The 13,876-nt window shown below is 41.3% G+C and overlaps 1 protein-coding gene and 1 pseudogene across 1 annotated transcript; both read right to left on the reverse strand.

Moving 5' to 3' along the window:
* Positions 1–2,937: 2,937 nt before the first annotated feature.
* On the reverse strand, positions 2,938–6,725 carry LOC148997624 (uncharacterized). The gene is made up of 11 exons (XM_089120207.1): positions 6,672–6,725; positions 5,988–6,064; positions 5,386–5,520; positions 5,201–5,269; positions 4,849–5,050; positions 4,595–4,702; positions 4,378–4,511; positions 4,108–4,281; positions 3,813–4,023; positions 3,501–3,714; positions 2,938–3,347 (listed from the first exon to the last, which is right to left on the reverse strand). The coding sequence occupies exons 1-11, from the start codon at positions 6,723–6,725 to the stop codon at positions 2,938–2,940; spliced, it is 1,788 nt and encodes a 595-aa protein (XP_088976333.1).
* Positions 6,726–8,636: 1,911 nt separating this feature from the next.
* On the reverse strand, positions 8,637–10,447 carry LOC148997625 (uncharacterized; annotated as a pseudogene).
* Between the last annotated feature and the right edge of the window lie 3,429 nt (positions 10,448–13,876).

Below are 13,876 nucleotides of genomic sequence, written 5' to 3' on the forward strand. Positions count from 1 at the left end.
ATCCCACCCGTAACTTATTTGACAGAGCTCGTGTAGGCAGTCCATGGACATTTGAATATTATGCAAATTGTGCATAATGAATGGCTGTAATGAACACCAGTGTGTAGCGCTGTGTCCCCAGTGTGGTGTAGAGCAGGTTTCACCTGATAAATCCCAAGTGTGAGAACACCAGACCCAAAGTTCCCCAGAATCCACACTCCTGAACCCAAAGTTCCCCAGAATCCACACTCCCGAACCCAAAGTTCCCCAGAATACACACTCCCGAACCCAAAGTTCCCCAGAATCCACACTCCCGAACCCAAAGTTCCCCAGAATCCACACTCCCGAACCCAAAGTTCCCCGGAATCCACACTCCCGAACCCAAAGTTCCCCACAATCCACACTCCCGAACCCAAAGTTCCCCGGAATCCACACTCCCGAACCCAAAGTTCCCCACAATCCACACTCCCGAACCCAAAGTTCCCCAGAATACACACTCCCGAACCCAAAGTTCCCCAGAATCCACTCGCTCCCAAAACCTAAGTCGGAGAAGAGCATCCACCCTGTAGCTTATATAGTGGTGTCCAAATAGGCTGTCTGTGGACAGTCCATTTTTAGGCCAATAATACATAGTAAATGGCTGTACTGTGCATGAGTGTGTTGCATCGTGTCCCCTGCGTGGCACACAACAGGTCTGACCACAAACAACCACTGTATTTATGAAATATGAGCCGTTAAATCAACATCCAGGAGGAAGCTTATAGGGTCTCTGTTGATTAGGTGGCAGGATGGCACAGAACTTTGAACGGCTATAACTCGGGGACCCAGTGGCCTAGCCACACCAAACTCGGGTCTAAGTGAGGTCCCGAGGGGCCCTCTCCATCGGGCCCTAGCCCGTGCTTCTAGCGCCCCCAGGGTCCGAGATACGGGGCCCGACAGGAAAGGGTGCACTTCAGAAGGAAGGGTCCCAGAGCCTCGGGACTCTGGGGTCTGAGAGGGCCCCTAGAGAACCCTCATCACCCCTTCTATCCCCACCATCGCCAGCTCCTGGGACCTTGCGTTTCCGAGATACGGCCACTTCCGGTCCAGCTTTGACCGGATGTATCTCGGAAACCACGCCCACTTGGATCTCCAAACTCTGGGCATTGGTAGGGACACATGGGCCCCCCATGACCCCAGAGTATGGAGCCCAAAGTCGGCTTGGCTGTCGAGAGACACCCGGTCAAAGTCAGCATCCCACCTGTAACTTATTTGACAGAGCTCCAGGAGCAATCAAAGCCAGGTTGCACTCTGGCTGGGCATTAATCCTGGAGGGAGATGACCTGGAGCATTCCAAAACCTTTGTTCAAAATGATGCTGTGTTTGCATGATGTGGTCCCGGCTGGATTAGAACCCGTGTTCACACGAGCGAAGGACCCAAACTAAAAAGAAGTCCACACTAACCACTACCCCACAGAACATGTTAGCTCCAGAGAACCAGGGTGCAGTTTGGCTGGAGAGGGCCTCCAGGAGCAATCTAAGCCCAGCCAGGTTGCACTCTGGCTGGGCATTAATCCTGGAGGGAATGACTTCCAGGAGCATTCCAAAACCTTTGTTCAAAATGATGCTGTGTTTGCATGATGTGGTCCCGGCTGGATTAGAACCCGTGTTCACACGAGCGAAGGACCCAAACTAAAAAGAAGTCCACACTAACCACTACCCCACAGAACATGTTAGCTCCAGAGAACCAGGGTGCAGTTTGGCTGGAGAGGGCCTCCAGGAGCAATCTAAGCCCAGCCAGGTTGCACTCTGGCTGGGCATTAATCCTGGAGGGAATGACTTCCAGGAGCATTCCAAAACCTTTGTTCAAAATGATGCTGTATTTGCATGATGTGGTCCCGGCTGGATTAGAACCCGTGTTCACACGAGCGAAGGACCCAAACTAAAAAGAAGTCCACACTAACCACTACCCCACAGAACATGTTAGCTCCAGAGAACCAGGGTGCAGTTTGGCTGGAGAGGGCCTCCAGGAGCAATCTAAGCCCAGCCAGGTTGCACTCTGGGTGGGCATTAATCCTGGAGGGAATGACTTCCAGGAGCATTCCAAAACCTAAGTTCAAAATGATGCTGTGTTTGCATGATGTGGTCCCGGCTGGATTAGAACCCGTGTTCACACGAGCGAAGGACCCAAACTAAAAAGAAGTCCACACTAACCACTACCCCACAGAACATGTTAGCTCGTTAGTATATTTTGCCTCTATGTCTATTAGTAATCTGTACATCTCTATCTTTATACATACACATTGTAGGAAAAAAGGTTTTTGCTGCACAACTGTGGTTTAAACTGGATATTGTGAATGGTGACTGGAGATTGTGGATGTATGTGGTGCACTTATTATAGATGTTCTAAATACTGATTTATTTTTTCACACAGTTAAATGATTCACACAGGTCAAATAATCAACAGGTTTATTTGCAGAAGTATGTGATCACAGCATGGAAGCAGATGAGCAACATATTTATATATTCATCATGATAGATGTCTGTTCTGATATGCAGACAAGTTGTTCACGTAGGTCTCGTGCAGGCAAGGAGTCAGGTGAGGGCAGTTGATGATTATGGGAAATGTAGTGAGGAGTTGGTGACTATCTGGTGACTGTGACAAATTACACAATAAGTGATTAAAACCCCTCACCATTTATCCGGGCTTGGGACTGGCACTGACACTGCACTACTTTGTGTAATAGTGGCTGGGTTAATTTTTATTTATTTTTTTCTAAAAGTTAGGTAGCAAATTAAATATAGATAAAATATGAAAAATGATAAATATGAAAATAAAATTAAAAATGTAACTTTAAAAATTAACCGTTTAAAAAAATCTAACATAAATACACATACTAATACTAAAAATAACTTAAATTCCAAAAAAAAAAAAAAAAATGTATATATATATATATATATAAAGGACTGGACTGGGGCTCAGTCATCCAGCCATTTAAGGTCTAAGCCTTCCCCCCTGAACGACTTCCTGTTGACCCCATAGTCAAACTTTAGCTCCTCGTCGACAGTGATGTCCCTCATGGCCTTAAACAAAACAATGTCCTTTTCTTCGCCATTTAAGGTCATTTTGCAGCCGAATGGTTTAACGTTGGCCGCCTTGGAGGAGTGGTTGATTCGACGGCCAAAAGTGTCCATCTGTGGGTGACAGCTGCATGGAAAGGTCTGGGCATCCACACATAGGCTTTTATCCCCGGACTTAAAAAAGAACAGGTACCCTGCCTCTCCATTGAGATCTGCCATCATTGATCTCCCCTCAGATGGTGTGATGACATTGCCGTGGTAATCACACACAATGTCACCACTGGCAAAGTCTCGGGTGGCAACCACTCCTGTAATTAGGAAAACAATACATTTTGAGTTACTGAATATACTTGACGTTTCAGGATTTAATTGTAGTTATTGGTGCAGTTAATGGCTGTTAAAAGGTTCAATTTACATTTTTGTACTTTCTTTTCTTAAAAATAACTGAAATGTTTTCTTACGGAAACCTTTGGGAGGACCAAAGTCTTTGATGGCAAGACCTGTCCATGCCTGCTCAGCCACACAGTGTTGAACGAAGGGGTCGGTTTCGACCTTCTGCTTAGAGGCCTGCCTCCACATTTGTACAACCTCCTCTGGTTTGGGGCAGTTGGTCGTCCACCCCTCCTGAGCAATAATCCGCCCCACTTTTGCTGCCGAAGGCCTCCTCAGACTGAAGTAACCTGAAAGACAGAATGACAAGACTTTACTCATGCAAGTCATTTATCACAGTGAATAAATGTTGAATTTATGGGTGCCAATGCTGTATTGATAGATTTGGAGACTAGATAGTCAGCCCTCTTTGTATACTGTGAAGCCCGCCACTTGTCATAAAATGACCTGGCTTCAGGAAAGCCAGCTTCGCTGCGCTGCCTCTTAGATGGAGGCTGGCCGTGCGGCGAGACAGGGAAGGCCTCCAAAAACTTGCTGAATGAACGGCGTGTGCTGGTTTCAGCAACTGCTGCCGTCCCGTCATCCGAACAAGTCCTGCATAAGTGGGGAATACAATATTTAGAGTAATATAATGTACAAATAGTTTGTGTTTTGTCCTTGATAAATGAAGATACATACCCAGCCATAGATGATAAGAGGTCGGCTGCCTCCACCAATTCCTCATCAAGGACCGCACCGGCGCTATGGCCCAAATATGATTTGATGGCCTCCTGTTGTTGAGCTGACAACAGGCTGGCGTCCGCCATAACCGCCCTCCTCACATCCTGGCTTTTTGAGCTGGCCATTTTGTAACTGTTGAAATAAAAATTTAAAGTAAATGTTAATCGTGAAATTACTGTGACTGGCATACATTCAGACATGTGAACATGTATCTGTGTAGGTACATACATCGAGTGGAGATTACTCATGTCCTTGGAAACGCTGTGGACCGCATCCCCAGAACTGGTGAGAAAAAACCGGTTGCAGCCTTTCTCCTCCCTGAAAATGTGTGGCCTGATATTCAGGTAGTACTGCTGCAACATCTATGAAGAAAAAAAGTCCAAAAACTTATTACATTCAAAAAATTGATGGTGATCAAATTACTCTGTGTCGCAATGAAACTTACATCTTCCTCAGCCTGGCTCAGGGCAACCCTCATACCAACTGAGGCTTTTCTTGTTGTCTGCAGTACCACCCTACTGCCGTTGGTGACACGGCCGACCCACTCTGCATCCTTGAAAACATTGAAAAGCTGTCATTATAAATGAGTGAGTGAGTGAGTGAGTGTGAGTGAGTGAGTGAGTGAGTGTATTTACTAATGCATATGTAAGAAAATGTTAGATGTCACAAGTATAAACTCATTACATTTGATGAACTTACAGTGAAGTCTTCCACAGCTCCGGGTAGCTGCAAGTGCTTGAAGACAAGGACAGCTTCACAGAAATACCTGTAGAAGGTCATGTCTGCACTTGAGATCTTGCGGCCCACCTGGAGGTCCCCTTTAATCCGCTCCACATCTGCCATGGCCCTAAATAAGACTGCCTGGTGTTTATGAACATCAGACGCAGACCCGATAGACCGTCTGTTTGGATTAAACGGGACAAAACAGACAAGATACCTTTAGACACCACCATTAAGATTATGTGAATAATAACATTGTTATTAAAACTTTATTATTCTGAGAGGACAAAGTCACACTGAAAACCATGCCAGCAAACTATAATGCACTTACTTTTTGCCATGAGATGGGATGGCGTCATCTGAGGCAGATGTGGGCAACAGAGAAGGAGCTGGCTGGTTCCTGACCAAAAATCCCCGACGAATTAACTCCTTCACAAGGACCATCTGACTCCCGCTGTCAGGCAACAGCGTGCAGATCTCTTTGAAAAGTCCCAAACTCTTGCAGTGTCCATCCACTCTAGAGCAGAAGCCTCTGCTCTCTGGACCTCAGCTGCCCGTTCAGCCTCTGCGCTGTCTTGGAGGCAGACAGTGGCCAGATGCAAGGTGATGTCCTCCTGCGGCTCGTAGCAATGGAGGCAATGTATTTTCATCCTGTCAAAATAAATGGAAAACAAAAACAAATGATATAATATATAAATAAATTAAACAAGCATCTGAAAGAACGATTCACAAAAGAAATAGATTAAAGATGGATGTATATAAGCAATATCGTGCAAAAGTTCATTTATTTCAGTTAATCTAACATATGAATACACTACATCATAATGTAACAATATAACATATTATTGGCTACGGTGTAGTTACACAATACTATAATACAATACTAGGGCTACAATAATATGTGAACAACATATTTGCTTTTTTCATAATCAATAAGCTATAATCATCAAAATTATAACAAATTAAGCCTTGAAATGAAGCACTTTGCATGTAATTACGGTATGTAATATAGAAGTTACATCTTTTAAAATGATTTACTGAAAATAAATAAATAAATAATATATATAGATAGACAGACTAAACTACAAAATTCAAAATGAAAAAATATAAACACTTACCTGTCCATTTCTACAGCTCTTTTCAGAATGAGAACTCTTTTCTGCAAAGTCACAGACGAGGGGACGATGTGTTGAAACTGAAAAAGAGAAACCCCACCATTAAAAGACAAATATTATAAGATTATTAAGTAAGCCTGAAATCAAAAAAAGATTTTTTTTTCACATCTTAATGCTCTCTTCTCTCTGCAATGTGTTCAACTTTTCTCCGCGAAAAATCAACAGATCCGAACGCAATGGGCCTCGTTGGAATCGTCTATTTGCAATGAACATAATACATCCATTGATTCACACACACACACACACACACACACGCACACGCGCACACACACACACACACACACACACACACACACAAGCCGATGCTTTTGGGAAACCCTGCCCCAGTTATTTGTGTGATATGGTGAGTAAAGTTACACAATCTTATTGTTATACCACTTCATTGTATCATCACACTAAACGCCACTTCAGAATTAAAAATTGTAAATAAAATCAGAGGAAAAAAAGAAGAGTAGCCTGTACTCACCATGCAGCGATGAACAGCGGAAATGGAAACAAGCTAGAAAGCGACGGCATGAATTTACGGGCGCGGCCCCACCTCAATCGACGTCATCACTTTGCCCCTAACCAATGAGAAGCATTGTGGGCGGGGCTACACGTGTAACCCCGCCCCAGGTGTAGCCCCACCCCGATCTGCAGGCTGCAGCCAGGTGCTTCTCGGGAAAACCGGAAAACAATCATGTCGACGAGACGCTGTGTTTTGAAGTGCGACGCAAAAGCGAACTTTTTTCACCTGCCAAGTTAGGAGCATTTGAAGACTAAGTGGCTGCCTGCAGTTCATACAAGTATACCACACAAGTATAGCCCAAACCTTGTTCTGTGTTCGCGTCATTTTGAAGATGATTGCTTCACAAACCTAAACGCTATAAAGTATGGATTCGCGAGCCGGCTCTAACGAGCTGAGGATCTGAATCAGGTGTGTTAAATAAGGGAGACTAATGCTGCGTCCCAATTCGCATACAATCCGTCCTAAATAGTATTCGAAAATAGAAAATACTACGTCCCAAATCGTAGTATGTTGAAATGAGTGTTTCAAAGATACCCGGATGGTCTACTGTTTTCGGGTCAGAATCCGAAGTGTAGATCGATGCACACTCTAACGGCTGATATTGCCCACAAACCATTGCACGTTGGACGAGGATTCGGTTAAAACTACAAACACGAGTAAAAAGTGTTAAAAAAAAACTACAGACACATAGTCGATACGGAGGACGCGCGAGTCCCCGTGGTTGTGTAGAGAGGTTTAGATAATGTCAAGAGCTTTGAGTGATTAATTATCAGTATCTAACCTGACGAAAATGAATTTATTAAATGTTGTCCACATTATATTGCATCTGCAGCAGCATTGTGAACTTTTGTAAGGATACGTTTAGCCATTACGTTTTAAATGCATCATTATATTCAAATTGCAAACACGAGGAGGGCATGAAAGACCCACAACTGGCAGATGAACGTGCTCTCCGAAACGGTAGAAAATCAAATTAGATCGAATGGAGGATTTTAACTGTGACAAGATGATTGACAGGCCAGTTTACGGTGACAGGATGCACGCAGCACGCGACAGAGCCGTCCGTTAAAGATGACGTGATAGTATGTCCCAAAGCTTGCCTACTCTTTTGCTACACACTCAAAAGTATGTACTTTTTCCTCACAGAAAGAGTACAAACTTTTAGGGCGTAGTATAAGTAAGCGAATTGGGACGCAGCAATACACAATATGCAGAGCAGTGGGTCGCGAGGACTGGAGTTGAGACCCCATTTAAGGTGATAGGCGTTCCGTTTTCGACAATCTCTGCACAGAGAATACCAATCACAACTGACTAGGTCATCTGACCAATCACCGCAGATTAGCGTCACGCAAAGGCGGGTTTTCGAAAAAGGACTCGCTAAACGATTCATATGGGAGTCGGTGAGCAAATCAGGTAAAAATAAATGTATATTATAAGAAAACAAACGTGTTTTTTGTCATTGCATGCTTGTAAAACTGTTGTTGGGGACTCCCAGAACAATATTAGGAACATTTTAAATGCCATAATAGGTACCCTTTAAACAAGTTTTGAACCATCAGGATATGATTAAATGGGAAACACAGGGAATCCAGTTGAATGTATGAAAAATATAAGAGTTTGTTTATATATCTCAATTAATGTGTTTTGCATTATATTTGTGTAATTTCACACTTGTGTAACTTGAAGATTGTAACTTTCTGTTTCTATTCTATTGTGTTGCATTTAAATGGGTCCACAAGTTTCTGACCTCAGATCCAATATGAGAACCTTGCATTACATTGCATCACAACAGGTAAGCAAAACAGTGTTACTTTTCAGTAATTTTTAGTAATTACTTTTAATTGTCGAAATAATAATTAAGTAATTACTTTTCTGTAATTACCAGTGTTGGTACCAGTAATTAAAGGTATGCATTGTTGTCAAAAAAATATGGATGATAGAGAAGACAACACTTTGCAACATGTAAAATTATATTTTATTTTGGAACAATACTAGCCTATATAAACAAAACAAGAACAATTTAAAGCAGAAGTCTTGGAACAAAAAAAGTGAAATAAATTAAGAAAAAAGGATGAAGAAGCTGGCTAATCTGATGAGGTCTTCGTCTCTTTAACAGAGCTGATCTGTAGGACCCGTCTGTTTATATGCTTAAGCACAAGTTTCATTGGGAGTTTCTCGATGAGGTCATCTGGATTGCCCGAGAAGATGGTGGCAGGAATTATGTAAACCACTGACTCGCTGCTCAGGAAGTGGCACGTGTCATTCACCTCGGACAGGCCAATAATGTCTGCCTCAACTTCCTGGATCTTCCCCTCAGGGATCTGTGGAGACAAACCAGTATGGGAAGTTTCAGTGTATTAGTATTAAAAACACCTCACTGTAAGTAATTCTTTTTGTACAATTTTGCTTTTCTGTATATATAATTCTTGTTTATTGATCTGTTGTATTAAAAAACACACACTTGCTACTCTTTCAGATTACAGTTGTGCTGATATTCTGAAGAGTTATGCTTTTGTTCATTTTGCTCATTAATAATTGAAATGTACGTTTACAATTCCAAACTGCATGTTCTACTCTGTTTCAGTGTAAACTATGACAGCAGTAGTGTTGTGTGTTATGTACCTGCACAGACGTGTAGGTGGACGAATGGAATTTCCCTTGCCCATTATTCAGGATGCATGGCCGAAGGTGGGTTAGCACCACCTCATCCCCTACGTAGAGGTCTGTCAGCGCCTCATGCCTCCACAGGAACACATCAAGTGTCTTTCCTCCACACTGGAGCTGCATGTCCAGAATGGGGACATTCGTACAGGTCATCCTCACGCCACACAACTGGAAAAATGTAATTCATGGGTGAGTATAATGCAGTCCTGTTTCTTAGTTATGTTCCTGGAGTTCCTTAACATTGCACATTTAGAATTTTTATTTTATTTATTCAATTAGTTAATTGCATGATTTGTTTTCCAAATAAGGGAAAAATCCAAAGTATGCACTGTTGAGGTTTCCTGAAGTGTTTTTAAATCACAGTGCCATAGTGAATGACGGATAAAGACAGTCACATGGATAGATAGATAGTAAATCTGGGGGTGAAAAGGCATGGTATCAACAGGCATGGTGTCAACAGTCTTACTCAACTGTTATGTCCTGTCAATTTGTATGTTCACATTTTCTTATAACTTTGAATCACCCATTAGATGCACAACCTATTTCAAAATAAATATAATACAATGGTGTAATTTATTTTGTATGTTTTTGAGACTATTCAGCAAAATACGAAATGTACTATTCACAAATACAAAATTAGCAATTTGGCACAGGTATTGCAGAACACTGTCATTAACACTTTATCACTGTTCATTTTAGGCAACTTGGATTGGACGAAGAGAAGGTAATGATGTCAAGTTAGTAAATTATATTTGGTGAAAAGCTTAAATAATTAGTTTAACATGGCTAAATGTAATAAATAAAATGGATTTACTCACTTCTTTGATCTACCCCTGGAGGGTGAGGTATCCACCCTTCGCGAAGATGTCCTCTTCTTCGCCGCTCATCACCGAAGAAGGTGAACACAGGGCATGTTTGGCCTCAATCTGTGCCTCCGCTGAGATGTCTTGTTGGACAGTTTTGAATTTAAGGGTTCCAGGGCCAACAAACAAATACATCTGTCCAATACAATTGGACAGGGTGTATTTCTGCAAGATGTAGCTAACCCCCTCCTCAAATAAACCCATCCTTTTTATTAATGTAACACTTGAAACCATCGCTGACTGCACTAAGAGATTCAGTTTTAAACTTTGCTATGTCACTTTTTTTGCCTTTTGTGTAGCTGAGGGCTTTCTGGTTTACCCTTGTTGCAACACACTTGCAACGTAGAAATTTTGGTGAAGTTGCCATGCTGAAGATAAGAAAAGGCAGAGAAAGGTACATGTAAAAACTCTATTTACTTTTGTTTTATTCATAAAATTGAAATCAAAGCAATATTTTGAAGGAAAATGTGTTAAGTTTCAAAGGAATGATTCACCCAAAAATAAAACAATGATTTCTCCCTTCCCTTCTCATAAAAACATTATTTAAATTGAAAAATGTATTTATGAAGTTATTTATCCACTTATTTGGGTCAGAACCCTTCATCTGAAATCAAATCCTGTCCGAATATAACAATAAAAATCTTGAATTTAATTTAAAATAAGTGGAAAATTACTTCAGAAAATACATTTTTCAGTCAGAACCCCTACTCTGAGACAAAATCCTGTCAGAAAATACTTTATTATACTGTCATTTCACCTTAACCACATAAAAACCATGAATTTAATTTGAATTAGCCCAAGTGGAAAAAGTCTGTTGAGAAGTAAAAAGGGTCTCACCTGACTTGTAGTTGTAGAAGAATGGTCATGTAGGGAGGAGGACAGTGGTCTTGAACTTGGCACCAGTCCAATCAGCGAATCAAAAGATATCACCTAAGCAACATCACCAATGGTTTTGTTTTTTCTCTTATTTTCACCTTTTCTATTGTCTCTCTCTCTTTCTCTATTTTCCCCTCCCCCAGTGTGTGGACAGGAGAGACAGTACTGGAAGAGACACCAGCTTAATGTATGTGTCTTACCTCTGTGTGTCCACAGATGTGTGTGTGTGTGTGTGTGTGTGTGTGTGTGTGTGTGTGTTGTAGATTTGAAAATGTCTCGAAAGAAGTTCAGGCCTTGCCCCTCCTGCCAAGCACCTAACCAGGTCAGGGAAAGTCGAATAGAGCATTATGAATATGTCCAATATTCAAATATGTGGTTTTAAATGTTATACATTTCTCATTATTAGGTCAATTGGACACTAAAGTATACTCCTACTAAACGACCCTGTATGATAAGTGTTCTGTGTTACAAAACAGTGATAATTTAAGGCATCTGGTTGATATCTATTTTGATTGCTTGTTTTGCGCCAAATGCCATAGGCAACATTGATTTAGCCTGGGTGTCTCCTACATCTGCCACTTTCTCTGTATGATAATAATAATAATAATCCTGTGTCAATCTAGAGATGCATATTCTGAATTGCATTGTGCTTTGTGTGTTCCTCTCTTTCCTGTATCAAACTGTATTGATTGTACTTCTTCTCTGTGACTATGGATCTGATGTCTCACTCTGGTATACTTTTACTAACACAGGTGAGCCGCAAAACCTGCAGCTCTTGTTTCGCAGCCATCTCCCAAAAAAAGAAAGTAGCGGCCAAAAAAGTGGTCCTAAAGGGTCCTAAAAACAGAAATGCGGGAAGAGTGGTGGACTCTGCCCATATTGCAGTAAGTAGAAATGCTCATATTTCATTAAGCAATATGATTTATTTCACTTTCATTAATATTTTGTGATAGGCCAAGGGCCTCAATTTTACAAAAATTAAGTTTAATTTATCATTGAATGAATTTGAGGTTGTCATAGAATGCATTGGTGTAACATATTATTTTAATTAATTTGTACTTTGCTTGACATGCATAGAATGACTCTCTTTTTGACCAGGCGCTCATGTACATTTGTTTACATATACAACCGGCTACATTGCAAATATAAACTTGCTTTAGTACCACCAGAGACTATTTATATAGAGACATGCCACTTCGTCAATCCTCAATACAAATGTATAGGGAAAACCTGTAACACCAAAGATGGCGGTTGTATGCAAATGCCCCGCCCCTCCCGCTGGACAACCAATCATCTGCTTTTAACGGTCAAGCTGGGAAACATTTAAATACGATACTGTTTGAAAAGGCGGCAGATTTGATATGCAGGGTATGTGTGCGTTGTGTAAATATCAGACATCCCAAGTCTCCCAGAAGTTCCGGGTGTCTCCCGCAGATTGATAGAGGCTCGTTGATGCCCGTGTAACGAGTCAAATATGTGTTTCCACTTTCTATATTCACTTTAATGCATGGCCCCTTTAAATCGCACTCTCCGCCCAGATCTGGTAGTTGGATTCATCCGATGATGACAATCAAGATATGGACTTCCAAGAAGTATGATATAATAAAAGGAAAAAAGGAAGTAACATGGGTGATGAGTTTGAATTCACAAGTAAAATCAGGGATTCAGGGCAAAGGTTGTTGAGAAACGGAAAAGGAAATAAAAGTTATGATCACATTTGTCAAACAAGCAGAGCAGTACATGCATCCTCTTAAACTATCAAAAGCGATAGAAAAAGAAGTGGGATCAGTGAAAGGGGCAACGTGTATGAGTAATGGAAGAGTCTTGATTAAGTGTAAGGATGAAAATCAGAAAGCAAAGATTCTAAAACTGAAACCACTAGCTGGTGGTAAAATAACCTGTGCTGGAATAGATATTAAGAAACGAGGTGTTATTTCAGCAGTTCCTTTAAATGTAACTATGGAAGAAGTAAAAGAAAACCTGATTGGAGGCAAAGTTGCTTTAGCAAGAAGATTGACGACATGGAAAGATAATGTAAAGTGTGATAGTCTTTCTGTGCTGTTACTCTTTGAAGACAGCATTTTACCAGTCAAGGTAAAGCTAGGTTTCATCAGTTATGTGGTACGGGAGTATGTACCCCCTCCTTTGCGTTGTTATAAATGTCAGCGCATAGGTCATACTGCTGCTGTTTGCAAAGGGAAAATGCGTTGTGCGAAATGTGGAGGGGAGCATGAGTATGGGAAGTGTCAGGAAGGAGCCGAGATCAAGTGTTGCAACTGTGGTGGAGAACACAGCGCTGCATATGCAGGATGTCCAGTACAACAACAGGCTCGTGTAATCCAAAAGGTAAAATCCACCCAGAATGTAACATATGCAGAAGCAGCTCGTAGTGTGAAACATCTAAGCGATACAAGAGTACATGCTGGACTGGAACAAACCTCTCAGATTGATAAGTCAATGGATCGGTTTAACTCGATAAAGAATGACTCAAATGATAACATTAGCATGAACAAAACTGATTTTGTAGCTTTCATCTGTGCAGTGGTGAATGGAACTGGGCAGGTAGGAAGAAGATCTGATAAAATAAAAATTGTGGTAGACTGTGCAAACAAGTTTTTGAACTGCATCGGTATATCAGCAGAACAAGTTCACAAGATTCTACAGTCTAAAGAAGGGAGAACAGAAGGTGGGATAACAACAAATTATGAAGCATCTCAATGTAATGATATATAACATTATCATGTCTTTCCTGTTGCTTCATTGGAATGCCAGAAGCCTAATCGCTAATGGTCAGGAGTTTAAAAAATATATTGCAGATATGAATAAATCTCCTGATATCATTTGTATACAATAAACATGGTTATGTAAATCATTGGACTTTAGGATGAATGGCTATGAGGTAATAAGGAAGGACAGGATTA

The sequence above is a fragment of the Pimephales promelas genome, chromosome 2, assembly GCF_988280905.1.
Source record: "Pimephales promelas chromosome 2, fPimPro1.hap1.1, whole genome shotgun sequence".
NCBI lineage: Eukaryota > Metazoa > Chordata > Actinopteri > Cypriniformes > Leuciscidae > Pimephales > Pimephales promelas.

Excerpts from the sequence above, each read along its gene's own strand:
- LOC148997624 (XM_089120207.1), bottom strand. The coding sequence starts at position 6,725 with ATGATTGTTTTCCGGTTTTCCCGAGAAGCACCTGGCTGCAGCCTGCAG. Across the intron at positions 5,051-5,200 it reads ATCCCATCTCATGGCAAAAA|ACGGTCTATCGGGTCTGCGT; the intron begins GTAAGTGCATTA and ends TAATCCAAACAG. Across the intron at positions 4,024-4,107 it reads CTCTTATCATCTATGGCTGG|GACTTGTTCGGATGACGGGA; the intron begins GTATGTATCTTC and ends CCACTTATGCAG.